General features: G+C 39.8%; 1 protein-coding gene across 9 annotated transcripts in view; it reads right to left on the bottom strand.

Moving 5' to 3' along the window:
* PATJ (PATJ crumbs cell polarity complex component) overlaps positions 1-15,182 on the bottom strand; it is a 445,385-nt gene that overhangs the window by 387,352 nt on the left and 42,851 nt on the right. For all 9 annotated transcript variants that reach the window (XM_062191443.1, XM_062191441.1, XM_062191445.1 and 6 more), the window contains exons 8-9: positions 4,928-5,146; positions 3,005-3,104 (exon numbers count right to left, since the gene is read on the bottom strand). In XM_062191443.1, the coding sequence (XP_062047427.1) occupies positions 3,005-3,104; positions 4,928-5,146 (319 nt within the window). The remainder of the gene's footprint in view (positions 1-3,004; positions 3,105-4,927; positions 5,147-15,182) is intronic.

Below are 15,182 nucleotides of genomic sequence, written 5' to 3'. Positions count from 1 at the left end.
CCATGCGGGTGCAGGGCCCAAGCACTTGGGCCATCCTCCACTGCCTTCCCAGGCCACAGCAGAGAGCTGGACTGGAAGAGGAGCAACCGGGACAGAATCCAGTTCCCCAACCGGGACTAGAACCCAGGGTGCTGGTGCCCAGGCAAAGGATTAGCCTAGTGAGCCACGGTGCTGGCCACCTTTACACTATAAAACAAGACATTTAAGGAGAAACAAACAGCCATATAAAATTTTTAACTATACAAAAAGCATGCATTGGGGCTGGCGTTGTGTTATAGCAGGTAAAGCTGCAGCCTACAGCACCGGCATCCCATGTGGGCTCAGGTTCGAGTTGCTCCACTTCTGATCCAGCTCTCTGCTAATGCACCTGGGAAAGCAGTGGAGGAGGACCCAAGAACTTGGGCCCCTGCAGTCAAGTGAGAGACCCTGACAGAGTTCCAGGCTCACGCCTTCGGCCTGGTCCAGCCCTGGTCATTGCAAGCCATTTGGGGAGTGAACCAGTGAATGGAAGACCTCTCTCCCTCTGTCTCCTCCTCTCTCTGTCACTCTGCCTTTCAAATAAGTAAGTAAATATTTTTTTAAACATTACACTAAAAGAAAAAGCATGCATTTCTTTGGACAAGACAGTTGCAGGGAAACTACAAAGTAAAAAAAAAAACATAGTTCTGGATGATTTTGTATTTTTCTTTCATTAATTTCATATGAACTCAAAATACTACTTGTAGAGGAAAAATAAGCAATGTGTTCCTATTGAACTTTCATAGAATCACATTCAAGGCCTCCTATAATCTACTTCAAACTTATTTTTCAACTTCATCTTCCACTACATAACTCCACCAAGATAAACGCTTGGCATTTTCATGACTTTATTCTTCCTCTCATTCAAGTCTTTCTACCTGTCAATCTCTTCTTTTTTGTTTTACTAATATAAATACCCTTTATATAAATAAAAAACTTTTTAAAAAGGAAACAGAACAGATTCCACGTATTTCATAGACAGAAGTCTGACAATAATACTTCCCTGTACCATTCTGAAGTCGAATCCTTCCTTCTTTGTGAGCGCTCCAATTCCCTGTCAAATTGGATCCTCCATTTGCCATCCTATAATAGTTTGCTCACGTCTCTGCTAACATAACTTTTTCATTTATCCTTAAATAGGTAAGAGCTGGTTACATATTGTCTCCTGGAATAGATTTTCTTATTCTACTTGCCCCTACAGAACTAAGCATAGTAACTCCTCAAAAGTCCAATGAGTGGAACAAAAATTACTTTGAACAATCACATGTTGTCTCCCCAATTACAGTGCCGGGTGTTTGAGTCCCACCTCCAATCCTGACTTAAGCTTCCTTCTATGGCAGACCCTGGGAGGCAGCAGCAATGGTTCAAATGATTGGGTTCCTGCCCTCCATGTGGGAAACCTGGCTTTGAAACAGCCCAGTCTCAACTACTGTAGATGTTTGGGGAATGTACCAGCAGATGGGAGCTCTCTCTAGCTGCCTCTCAAATACATACTTTTTGTTAAATGTGAAAAAAACAAAATATGTTGAATTTTAAGATGCTCTAGTTTTTTAATTCACCTGCCCTTCTCAAACCATCCAATCTCAAAAACTTCCTTTGATGTTATAGAAGTAAAATGGTGTTTTTTTATTTATAAAGTAACATAAATATCAGATTTTCTCAATTTTTGATCATTCACTTTCTTTTAAGAATTAAGCCTTAAATTTAGAAACTAAGTCATTCCATTAACCAAACTCACTATGGTTTTTTTGTGATAATATTATACAATTCATACTTAGTTCATTCGGGACTCATTTAAATTCTGAATCTAAAAAAAGATGGCACTTAGAAAAATCTAAAGGTTTGAAAAAAGACATTTCATTAGGCTAAAATAGCACAAGGTGGCCTGACATGAATTTCACATAGGACTTTGAATATATTAGCACTCTTAATTTTTCCACCTGCTATATATATGCAAGATAATAATTTTTTTTAAGAAATTAACTCTCTGATCTTGCTACTTTTTCAGAAAAACCAAAACATTTTATCATTCTGAAGTTCCATGTTACTAGTTTGTAAAGAAGTTTACTTTCTTACCCTAATAACTATCTTATAATAAAACAATAACTCTTACACTGTTATCAAGCTCTGCAGGTTAAGGGTTGAGGGAGCTCGATTCAGAGATACTCAAGTCACATACCTGCATTTATTCTCATAGTGTATTTCATTTATATGAGAGGAAAATAACTCTACTGAAATATTTGTTTTATCTTAGTTTTTTAATGACTAAGCATAAGGTTAACAATCTTTAGACTTGCAAATGAAATTCATAATCAATTCACTTTCTCACCAACATAATATACCATAATATGTTAACAGTCACAATATTCAAAATATATCTCTTAGAAATAATAGGAGGTGCAATTCAAATGCTGTATGCTGAGCTGCACAATTAGATTCTTTGGTTAATGACTATCGAGCCAGCTATAAAACTATTGAGATAAAATGTGATTCCCTAATCACTGAAAAGTAACTGGCTACTATTAGATTCACAGTTTTATTGTTCAGGTTTAAATTAAAATCTGTAAGTATTTAATTTTACTGTCCAGAAACCTTAACATCCTTCACAATTATTGCCAAATATCTAAGGCCGTCACTGTGGCTTAACAGGCTAATCCTCCGCCTTGCGGCGCCGGCACACCGGGTTCTAGTCCCGGTTGGGGCACCGGTTCTGTCCCGGTTGCTCCTCTTCCAGGCCAGCTCTCTGCTATGGCCCGGGAAGGCAGTGGAGGATGGCCCAGGTCCTTGGGCCCTGCACCCGTGTGGGAGACCAGGAAAAGCACCTGGCTTGGCTTCAGATCAGCCCAATGTGCAAGCTGCAGCGGCCACTGGAGGGTGAACCAACGGCAAAAAGGAAGACCTTTCTCTCTGTCTCTCTCTCTCTCTCACTATCCACTCTGCCTGTTGAAAAAAAAAAAAAAAAATCTAATAAAAACGATGCGTTTACCTGAATGAGATGTTCCAACATAGCCAACAATTCTAATCCCAAGACTCTGTCCATCTTTCTTAACAAGTTCAACATTGTATGTTTCAAAAGGAGAATTGTCCTAAAAGGAAAAAAACAAATATAATTTGTTTAGTTACATAATTATGTCTACATAGTCAATTTGTGCAAAGTTTGCCAAGTATTTTCTTAGCAAATGTGGTAGGTAAAATTTTAAGATGGTTCCCAAGATCTTCAATCACTAGTGCTATTCCCATGTTTATACTATACTACCTGCCAGAAGGGAGATTACCCAGGTAGCCCTAATCTAATCAGAGGAGTCTGTAAAAGCAGAGTTTTCTCCTGCTAGTAGCAGAAAGGAAAGCAAGAAAGATTTGAAGCAGAAGGACTCAACCTGTGGTATGAAAATGGAGGGGGCTGTGTGAGAAGCAATGCAGGGGCCTCATGGTGCCAAAAGAGGTCTTTGTTGAAAGCAAGCACAGAAAAAGGGACCCAGGTCTTACCGCTGCAAGGAATTGTGATCTTTCAACAGCCTTAGGTTGGAGATGGGTATGGTCCAGGAAAGAACACAATAAAGCCAGCACTTGATTCAGCCTTCTAAGAATCCAACCAGAGAGCCCAGTCCATCCAGGCCTAACTAGATCCGACACCACTGAACTGCACACTAACAAAGGGTGTCGTGCTATTCTGCCAACCTGGTGGGAATTTGCTGTACTAGACTAGAAAACTAACAAATCCACTTAGAAAAAAACTCAAGATACATTTGTATCTGAAGGAATTACAAGCATTAGGAAAAATTCAGAAACAAAAGGCAATATGTAATATGATAATGTTGAGCTAAATATTTCTTTTTAATACCTGTCTTCCAAACATTTCCATAAAGGAGTAAGGTAACTAAACATAATACTTTCCTTCAATTCAAAACATTAATATTAGAAAATAAATAGCTGATTAAACCAAATTCCCAATATCACACAGTTAAAATGGTCCCTCAGTACAAAGTAGAAGGCTCCAAGAACTGCAGAGAGGGAGCACAACGAACATGGTGGTAACTACAATTTGGAAAAACTTAAAAATTTCTAAAAGGTTCTAATATCTCAGTGAGAAAAGTTCCACTCATACAATTCCCAGTAGGGAAAGGCCACAACTTTCCAGAAGAGACACAGCGATGAATCAGATGACAGTGATGAGTGGCTTTCCATCCCTTTCTACCATAATTACTTTTTTCTTTCCTCTTCCTCAGGCCCCTTCCTTTTGAAAACGATTTCTTTGCTTTTGCCTTATTGTTTCTTCATTCAGAGTCTGTGAGATAGTAGGGGAAGGTTTGGAACACACCAGAAAGATATGAATTCAAATTGCAGCTCTGCAACATAGTCCTTAGTAGGCTTTTAACTGATTATTTGCCTTTAGTTTCTGTGTCCATTAAATGGGCAATAACATCTTTCTGGCAGAATTACCAGGAGGATTTCCCACGACCTGGACAATTCCAGTTGTTAACAATGACTAACAAGCATGACTATTATATCACTACAATAATAACTACTTGTTAATAACAATATTATTATTAATATTTATCCTCTTTAGCTCATTTGTTTCTATTAGGAATAATTCATATACACTGACCAGTATTTACATTTTCTGCTCTACCATCTAGATATCTTCTTGCCCACCTAATGAAACAGACCAGGCCAGTATTATTATTCTTCTTCAATTTAGAAATGAGTAGCTGAGGCTAAATGACTTAACCCAGAGAAACTACAAAAGAGAAAAACATATCTGGTACCTCCAAACTGGGTTCTCCTCTGCTTCACTAGTAAGCAATGAGACACTAAACAAATGTCATATTTTGATTGAAAGGGTCTCTTCTCTCATAGTGTATTGTATCCAGTATTTGATTTAAGAAGAAAGGATAATTTGAATACTCACAGAACCAGGGCTTGTGTTGGCTACAGCAGGCAGAGCAACAGGTAAGGCTGTAGGGGCAGGAGGGGTCACTGAAACTTCACCAACTGGGTCTCTTGCCACAAGCATCCTGACTGAATTCCCACAGTTTCTTAGCACTTGTGCAACCTGCTCACTGGTCATTCCCTGCACGTTTGTGCCACCAATCTTCAAGATATGATCCCCTGTCTGGAGTCTTCCATCCTTTAATGCAAGAAAATAACAAAATTATTCTGAGAAATCAATGATCTACCTCACTAGGTAATACTAATTCATCACACTTTCAGTTCTGGCAAAATGACCAAGCCAAATGAAATGCTGAATTAATTTTTTAAAAATTTTTAAATACTTGTTTTTATTCATTTGAAAGACAGAGTGCCAGAGAAATGGAAGAGAGACTGACTTAGTTAAAAGACAGAGTGACAGAGAAACGGAAAGAGAAAGAAAGACAAACTGACTTAGTTCCCATCCCCTGGTTCACACCCCAAAAGGCCATAATTGCTAGAACTACACCAGGCTGAAGCCACAAGCTAGGAACTCCATTCAGGTCTCCCACAAGGGTGGTAGGGGCCCAAGTACTTGGACCATCATCTGCTGCTTTCCCAGGCACAATAACAGGGAACTGGATCAGAAGTAGAGCATCTGCGACTCAAATTGGCTCTCAATATGTGATGCTAGCATTCAAAAGGTGGCGGATTAACTCAATGCTCCACAACATTGGGCCCCTGAAGTAAATTATTTGTACCGAAAGGTCAAATTACAAAAGAATAAAAGAATTTCTTGTAGAACACAAATAACAGAGGGGTTCAAATTTTTAAAAAATCATCAGATATATAAAATGAGTCTTTGCTTGAAGATATTAATCCAAACCTAATAGCCTAGAGCCAGGGTATTATCAAACATGCATACAAGGAAGAGATCAGAAGGCCCTAGGCTTCTGAACAAGGGAAGAAGGACAGAGCAGACGCCTGTAGTATAAAGTAGGGACCCGAAAGGCCAACAAGCTCAGTGGCACAGTGGAGGAACAGAAAAATGCCAGTGTGTCTAGAAGAGAATGAGGAAAGAGGAGAGTACTCCAGGAGATGAGAGAGTTAACAGTCTGATAGAACAGGGCATTTTCTCTGCATGATTGGTGAGGGAAGTCAGTGGAGGGTTTAGAACACTATATAGAACACTGTAAGTTCTAAGTTTTAATAATGTCATGCAAGCTTCTGTGCTTAAAATAGACTATAGGAAAGGAAACAACAGAAGCAGAAATACCAGTTGTGGGGCCGGCGCCGCGGCTCACTAGGCTAATCCTCCGCCTTGCGGCGCCGGCACACCGGGTTCTAGTCCCAGTCGGGGCACCGATCCTGTCCCAGTTGCCCCTCTTCCAGGCCAGCTCTCTGCTGTGGCCAGGGAGTGCAGTGGAGGATGGCCCAAGTGCTTGGGCCCTGCATCCCATGGGAGACCAGGAGAAGCACCTGGCTCCTGCCATCGGATCAGCGCGGTGCGCCGGCCGCAGCGCGCCTACGGCGGAGGCCATTGGAGGGTGAACCAACGGCAAAGGAAGACCTTTCTCTTTGTCTCTCTCTCACTGTCCACTCTGCCTGTCAAAAATTAAAAAAAAAAAAAAAAAAGAAATACCAGTTGTGAGGCATTAGCAATAATCTAGAAAAACATCATAATAATTTGGACTAGGTTACCTACTGGGGCCTTGAGAAGCAAGATTCCAGATGCAGTTTTAATGAATTGTCAATAGGATCTAAAGATAGCTTCCATAGGGTATGTGTGTGTAAAGAGGAAATAAAGGAAACAGAACTCCAAGTTTATCCTGAGAAACTGGGAAGATGGAGTTGCCATGAAAAAAGACAAAGACTACAGAGGAACAGGAGAGTCGGAAAGGAAATCATGAGTTCAGTTTGAGAGATATTCAGTCTGAGATGCCATTCAACATTCTAGTGGAGATATCGGGTAGTGTACAGGGGGAAAGTCAGACCACATATTTAAATTTGGAAGTCATTAGCATTGAAGTGGTATTTAAAGTCAGGATTTTGGAGAAAGGATTTGAGAAAGAATATGTAATGTTCTATTGCTTCAGTTGGACATTAAGTACATTGGTGATTACTGCTGTAATTATATATATATTTTATATATATATATATAAATCTGTTTAAATGTACATAAATTTCCTACCTAGAAAAGTTTTAAGACATATTTATCAAAATATATGTGGATACCTCAAAAAGCTTGTGAAAAATAGCATTAGAAGATGAGTTTATTTTGGTGCCAAAAAACACAAAAGTTTGAAATCCTTGCATAACTTATTTCTTTAAAGATCTGGTTTATTTATTTGTAAGACAAAGTTACAAAGAAAAGTACACACACACACACACACACAGGTCTTCTATCTGCTGGTTTGTTCCCCAAATAGCCACAACAGCTGGAGCTGAGCCGATCCAAAATCAGGAGCCAGGAGTTTCTTCTGGGTCTCCCACATGGGTGAAGGGGCCCAAGGACTTGGGCCAGCCTCCACTGCTTTCCCAGGTGCGTTAGCAGTGAGTGGGATTGTAAGTGAAGGGACCGGGACTCGAACCAGCGTCTGTATGTGATGCCAGCACTGCAGGCTGGGGCTTTAACCTGCTGCGCCACAGCTCCAGCCCCCATGCATAACTCTTATAAGACCCATTTTCCATGAATACTTTGAAGATCCCTCAAGATTTTTTTTGTGCCAAAATAACTGATCTCTTGATTCTATTTCCTATGAACTTTCTGAAGTATCCTTATATATCAATTTTAAATGTTTATAATTTCCTTTGTTCATTTGTGAAATTTTTTAAACAGCTGATCCATCTGCATGCTTATTAAATTTGTTCTGTCAGAAAATTTGAATTCTCCTTATCATAATTATAATATATTAACACATCTGGTAAGGAAAGAATTACCCTTGTCAAGCACCTTGCAGATTATTATTATTTTTTAAAGATTATTTTTTATTCATTTGAAAGTCAGAGTAACAGAGAGAGAGAGAGAGAGAGAGAGAGATCAATTTTGCATCTTCCAGTTCACTCTCCAGATGGCTATTCAATAGCAAGGGCTGGGCCTGGCTGAAGCCAGGAGCCAGGAGCTTCTTCCAGATCTCCCTTGTGGGTGCAGGGGCCCAAGGCATTGGGCCATCTTCCACTGCTTTTCCTAGGCCATTAGCAGGGAGCTGTTTCAGAAGTGGAGCAGTCAGGACACGAACCAGCGCCCATATGGGATGCTGGCATCGCAGGTGGTGGCTTTACTCGCTACAGCACAACACTGGCCCCATCTTTCAGGTTAAAAATCACCTACACATATCATTCAGAAAAGGACAACTTCAAAATAGGAAAACAGATATTCAAAAAGATTCACCCACTTGACCAAGGTCACAAAGCTATCGAGTGGCAGACCCAAAATCCAATCCAAGGTGCACATTGATGTTTCTTCTCATCTAGTCATTTGCCTTATATTCTGATAACTCCAGAGTAAAATTGCTGTAACAAGCTGTTCTCTTATAATACAAGAGCTGCTAATAAAATGACTGCTTTCTGATTCTTCAAGAAATTGCCTACATAATAGTACAAAATTTTAAATAAGAAGATAAACAGATATTTTGCAACTGAGCAAGGTAGATAATTAGCTTGAGAACAGAGAAATGAACATTGGGTTAATTTAGTTCTAAGCTTCATATTCCTGGTGCTAGATGCTATTATCTACAAGATAGAGATAAAATTCTAAAGGGAAAAATTTCAAAAGGGCTTAACACTGAAAAATCTATTCCCCATCCTTCCTTTTCTCCCATTTTGCAAGAAGGAAGGTCTTACAAAGCTTTGTTCTTTGGTATAAACACAACAGAAAGTGTTAGAAGTGACTGGAAGTAGAGAAGCAGTGTAGTAGAAATGCAATTCAATTCAGAAACATTTGGAAATATTTAGAGAAAGGAAAAAGATGCAATAATCAAATTAGTATGGAAAACAGAATTAAACATTTCCTGTATTTCTACTTCAATAATGGTAATTTTATATTCTATTTTCATACATGTAACAGACTTAAAATAAGCAACTACTTAAGAGAAAGACAGCGGTCCAGATGAAAAATAAAAGTGAAGCTGACTATGGAAATCAAATTATTCTTGAACAGAATTATGGCCTGATAAAAGAATAAAGACTAGGAATAATGAGTGTTTTCATACTTGGCTTGACTAACAAAAGTCATTTCATCATGAAGTATATATTTAGTCACTTCTTAGGCACTATTTCTTTTTCCTATTTTACTTCAACTCTTAATTCAAAATGATGTAGATAATTTGCATCTGTCACTGAAAGTCAAACATTTTCTTCTTACAGAAAAACAGGTGTTCTAAGGAATGTGTAAGTACAAAAATAGTCATTAGTCAGATTGATAGGAAAGACACCAAAATGACAGCTAACTTGTCTAAGTCCAGAAGCCCCCAACACTGCGTTTTACTGATACTTTCTGATCAACATTCTCCTTCCATAACCTGTCTACTATGCAAGGAAATTAAAAAAGATAAAGTTCCTTCTGTTCCATAACAGAAATCATGAAACAATGAAAGCCAAAAAATAGCTATGCTAAGATTCAAGCACATAGCATAATAATCAAAATATAAAAGAGTATTTATTAATGGGGTGGGCAGCAGTTAAGATACATCTGGGTTCAAGTTGTGGCTCTACTTCTGATCCAGTTCCCTAATAATGCTCATCCTGAGAGGCAGCTGATAAAAGCTCTAGTACTTGGGTCCTTGCCGACATATGGTAGACGCTTACTAGGTTTTGGGCTCCAGGTTTTGTTCTGGCCCAGCCCTGGTTTTTGTGGGCATTTGGGGAATGAATCAAGGGATGGGATATCCGTCTCTCTCTTTGCCTTTCAAATAAATAAAATGAAAAAAAATTAATTATTACATTTTAATTAAACATAATTTTTTTTCTTTAATAGGCAGAGTGGACAGTGAGAGAAAGACAGAGAGAAAGGTCTTCCTTTGCCGTTGGTTCACCCTCCAATGGCCACCACGGCCAGCGCACTGCGCACAGCGCTGATCCGAAGCCGGGAGCCAGGTGCTTCTCCTGGTCTCCCATGGGGTGCAGGGCCCAAGCACCTGGGCCATCCTCCACTGCACTCCCGGGCCATAGCAGAGAGCTGGCCTGGAAGAGGGGCAACCGGGACAGAATCTGGCACCCTGACCGGGACTAGAATCCGGTGTGCCGGCGCCGCAGGCAGAGGATTAGCCTAGTGAGCTGCGGTGCCAGCCTAAATATAATATTCTTTTTAATATTGTTAAAGCTATGTTCAGGCCACATGAACAACAACAGTCAAAGACTTAGCAACAATGCAGAGTTAGTTAACTTAGGAAGGACTCAGCTAGGAACAACTCAACTTCTACAATGGAAAGGAAAGGGACAGTGAACTAACAGGCATTATACTAAACACTTCACAATGGCTCACATGGAAGATATTTCATACATGTTTTCATAATTTACTATTGAAAGATTTCAGTGGGACTCTACTGTGTAAGGACTCTCGGAAGCTTTTGCATGATTTCCTCCAAATTTCACCTCCTACCCTTTTCTGTTGCTCATTTTGCTTTGTATTCATTTAATGTAATAAATCACAACCATGAGTACAACTGTATTTGCACCTTGTGCATCCTAACAAATCAAAGTTGGGGTTGGTCCTGGAGACCATTTCAGAAACAAAGAAGTAAGGTAAGAAGTAATCTGCCCAGGGGTAGTGGTAGGTTGAATGATGTAAACATTCATCTGTCTGATTCTAAAGCTCACATGCTAGGATCCTAAATATTTCCTGTCTGAAAGGACTACTTAGGTTGTAGGTGGATTTAAAAGAATTCATCAAAAAGAATATATGCCACATTTTGCACCACAGACTGGGAATGAAGGTGCTGTAGCTAAAGTCACCTAATGAGCTTCAGCAAGTGTAACATTGAGCAAAACTGAGGACCAAACAGGGCCTGGCATGAAAAAGGAGACAAAAAGGTTATAATAACACTGAAAAGAGTTTATATACTATCAGCTCAGATGAAAGGGACAGAGAAGTGAAACAAATGTAAACTCCTCTATGTCGAGGCCTCATCATATTCCCTGCAGAAAAGAATCAACAGCTCTGCTGATCTTAGGGTTGGCTGTTCCTTGCTGATAGGTTTCACCAATCCATTACCGGTATACAAGAGGAAAAATGTTAGGATCAACTTGGGATAAGTAGACTTAGGCAGTTAACACTCAGGTTTAAGAATCAAAAAGTTAAGTGCTCACTCCTCAATTTGTAGCTTCCTAGTTCTATAGCCTTGGGCAATTTCTTAACAATTTGCATATCTATAATTCGAAAATAAAACTTGGAAGTCTGTTTTGAGGAATACATGAGAATAATGTATATTAGGCAAATATCAAAATCTGGCATAAGCACTTGCTTCTCCATTATGACTCCGATGGCATACCCTTAGCCCCCTCCTTGATGATCTGAAATGGTGATGATCCCTTCCAGTAAGGGTGAAAATCAGACTTGGGCTTTTCCCAACAGTGCCTCAAGGGGATTAATGGGAAACACTGCACGTCATATTCTCCTTGTGAAAATTCATAACACATATTAATATATTAAAAAGCTCCAAAAACTCTTACAGTAAAGGAAACTATTTGATTTTGTTAAGTTTATTGGTCCCAAATGTTTTTCAAAATAACTACTGCATATGTACTTTGAAAAAACCATTACTACAGCAAATAAGCCTATTAAAATTCCTAATGCAGGGCACTAGAGATATTGGAAAAGATGTAGAGATACCCTATTTCATCCTTTCCAGGTTATAAAAAAATTATCTCAAATACCTTTAAAGAATTATTTGTTTTTTTTTTTTTGTCACAGACCTGTGTTCTGAAGAACCCATAAAATGATTCTTAAACATCCTATTCTCAGAATCCATTTTATACTCATAAACTATTGAAGATGGAGCCGGCATTGTGGAACAGCAGGTTAAGTTGCTGCCTACAGTGCTGCCATCCCATATCAGAGTGCTGGTTCAAGTCTCAGCTGCTCTGCTTCCAATCCAGATCCCTGCTAATGTGTCTGGGAGACACCAGAAGATGGCCCAAGTAATTGGGCCCCTGCCAACCCTGTGGAGACCCAAATGGAGTTCCTGGCTCCTGATTTAGCCTGACAGTTGAGACCATTTGGGGCGTAAAATCACTGGATGGAATGTATGTGTGTGTGTGTGTGTGTGGCCCTGTCAGTCTTTCAAATAAATCTTTTTTAAAAAGTATTGAGGATGCAGGGATGGGGGTGTTAAAAGTGTCACCAGAAACTGTCAGGGTAATCCATGTGCTCATAATCTTGAGGTGGTGGCAGATGGTATGATGGCTAAATGTTTTGTGTCAACTTTGACTAGCTATTTAGTTAATACTAGTGTAGACATTGCTGCAATGGTATTTTGTAGATGTGATCAGTATCTGTCATCAGTGGACTTCATGCACAGGAGGTAACTCTGGATAATGTGACTGGGCCTCATCCAGTGAGTTAATGGCCTTTAGAGCAACAATAGGTTTGCTGAAGAAGAAATGCTGCCTCGAGATTACATCAGAAATACTGCCTGAGTTTCCGGAGAAATGGTGCTGGCCTGTCCATCAGGTTTCAAACTCATAACTAAATCAGAGGCCAGCACTGTGGCGTAGTAAGCTAAGCGGAGCCTCTACCTGGGGCACCGGCTCCGGGTATGGGCACTGGTTTATGTCCCAGCTGCTCCACTTTCAATCCAGCTCTCTGCTAATGGCTTGAGAAAGCACCTGCATGGCGGTGCATGGGATCAGCCCAGCTCCAGATATTGTGGCCATTTGAGGAATGAACCGGCAGATGGAAGGCTTCTGTTTATAACTCTGCCTCTCAAATAAATAAATCTTTTTAAAAAACAAAAACTAAAATATTAACTCTTGCTGAGTTTATAACCTGCTGGTCTGCACCATACATTTCAAACTTCAAGTATGAGCTAATTCCTTAAGATAATTTTTTTTAAGATTTATTTTACTTTATTTTGAAACAGTTATAGAGAAAGTTAGAGCCAGAGAGAGAGAGAGAGAGAGAGAGAGAGAGAGAGAGAGAGAGGTCTTCCATCAGCCCATCTGCTGGTTCACTCCTAAAATGACTGCAATGGCCAAAGTTGAGCTGATCTGAAGTCAGGAGCCAGGAGCTTCTTCCAGGCCTCCCATGTGGGCGCAGGGTCCCAAGGACCTGGGCCACCTTCTACTGATTTCCCAGGCCATAGCAGAGAGTAGGGTTGGAACTGGAGTAGCCGGGACTCGAACTGGCACCCATATGGGATGCTGGTGCTGCAGGCCAAGGATTTAACCCACTGCACCACAGTTCTGGACCTAGATAATCTCTTAATATATACAAATATATCCTATTTTTTCTGTCTCTCTGGAGAACTCTCATTGATAAAGATAATTCATAAGTGTATACGCATGTGTTTATCAAAAGGTATTAAATTACACGTGCAATTTACTACATGTCAATTGTAGATCAATAAAACAGTAAAAAAAAGTCAGAGAATCTTGAAGAGCTTTCATTTAGGTTCATTATCTCTAACAGTATCTATTGAATTAGAAATCAGCAGAGAAATTTTTAAATATTTACTATATAAATTATTGAAAGATTTATATAAGAGATCTTTAAACAGTTCATGATAAATGTCTACAATGAAAAATTCAAATAGAGATTTCAAAATTTTTTGCACTAAAATAAATTGGTCTTTTAATTCTGTTTCCTTGAGCTTTCTGAAGTATCCTTGTATATACTGGTATATACTGATATGCATTTTTAATTTTTAAAAGAACTACATTTTCTAAAATGAAAAAAATGAGAAGGGTCCTATTTTCTTATAATTTTATAAATATTTTTAATGTCTGGCTTAAAAGAAGAAAGCTAGAGTCTCATATCTGCTTCAGCATTCAATTTGCTGCAATATGTTGTTTTGGCTGAAATATATGAAGAAAATTTGGTCTCAGATACAAAGCTGGGAAAAGGGAGGAATATTTTAATAGCCCTTTCAGCCTTTTTTTCTTTTATAACATACCAAAACTTGACAACTGCTTTTTAAAGCTTGTGCATTTATTTTTATTTATTTGAAAGCTATAGTGACAGACATGGTTACAGAGATACCTTCTATCTACTGGTTCATTCTCTCAGTTCCTGCTGGGACTGAGCCAAGAGGAAATCCAGAGACTCCATCCAGGTCTCCCATGTAGGTGGCAGTGACCCAAGTACTTGAGCCACCATCTGATGCCTCCCAGGGTGCACATTAGAAGGAAGTTGTATTGGAAGCAGAGGTAGGACTGGGTCCTTGGCACTCTGATATAGGATGTAGGCATCCCAAAACACTGATTTAACTGGTTGTGCCACAACACCCACCCCAAGTGATGGTTTCTTGTAATGTGCAATCTGAAACCAATTAAACTTTCAGACACTGTTTCATTAAAATCCATTGATCTGGGATGGGCATTTAGTCTAGCAGCTAAAACAACCACATCTCATATTGGAGTACTTGAGTTTGAAGTTCACCTCTTTTTTTTTTTTTTTTCTCTTCAATGATTTTTATTTTTTAGATTTATTTATTTGAAAGTCAGAGTTACACAGGGAAGGAGAGGCAGAGAGAGAGAGAGGTCTTCCACCTGCTGGTTCACTCCCCAACTGGCCACAACAGCTGAACCTGCACTGATCTGAAGCCAGGAGCCAGGAGCCTCCTCTGGGTCTTCCCATGTGGGTGCAGGGGCCCAAGGACATGACCCATTCTCCACTGCTTTCCCAGGCCATAGCAGAGAGCCGGATCAGAAGTGGAGCAGCAGAGACTTGAACCAGCACCCATATGGGATGCTGGCACTGCAGGCGGCAGTTTTACCTGCTAAGCCACAGCACTGGCCCCTGAAGTCCACCTCTGATTCCTAAATACAGTTTCATGTTAAGGCAGAGCTTGACAGGCAGCAGTGGTGACTCCAGTGATTCAGTTCCTGCCACTCATGTGGCAGATGTAGATTTAATTTTCAGCTCCTAGCTTTACATCATGCTGAGCCCCTGGCCATGGTGGGCATTTGGGGAGTGACTCAGCAGATGGGAACTCTCACTCTATAGATATCTATCTCTATCTATCTATACCTCTACCTCTCGAATAAATATTTTAAAAATCCATTGTATGGGGCTGGCACTGTGGCACAGGAGGCTAAGC

This window comes from Lepus europaeus, chromosome 5, assembly GCF_033115175.1.
Source record: "Lepus europaeus isolate LE1 chromosome 5, mLepTim1.pri, whole genome shotgun sequence".
Lineage (NCBI taxonomy): Eukaryota > Metazoa > Chordata > Mammalia > Lagomorpha > Leporidae > Lepus > Lepus europaeus.
Note: the sequence above shows the minus strand (reverse complement) of the source record. Positions and strands in the feature narration are given on the sequence as shown.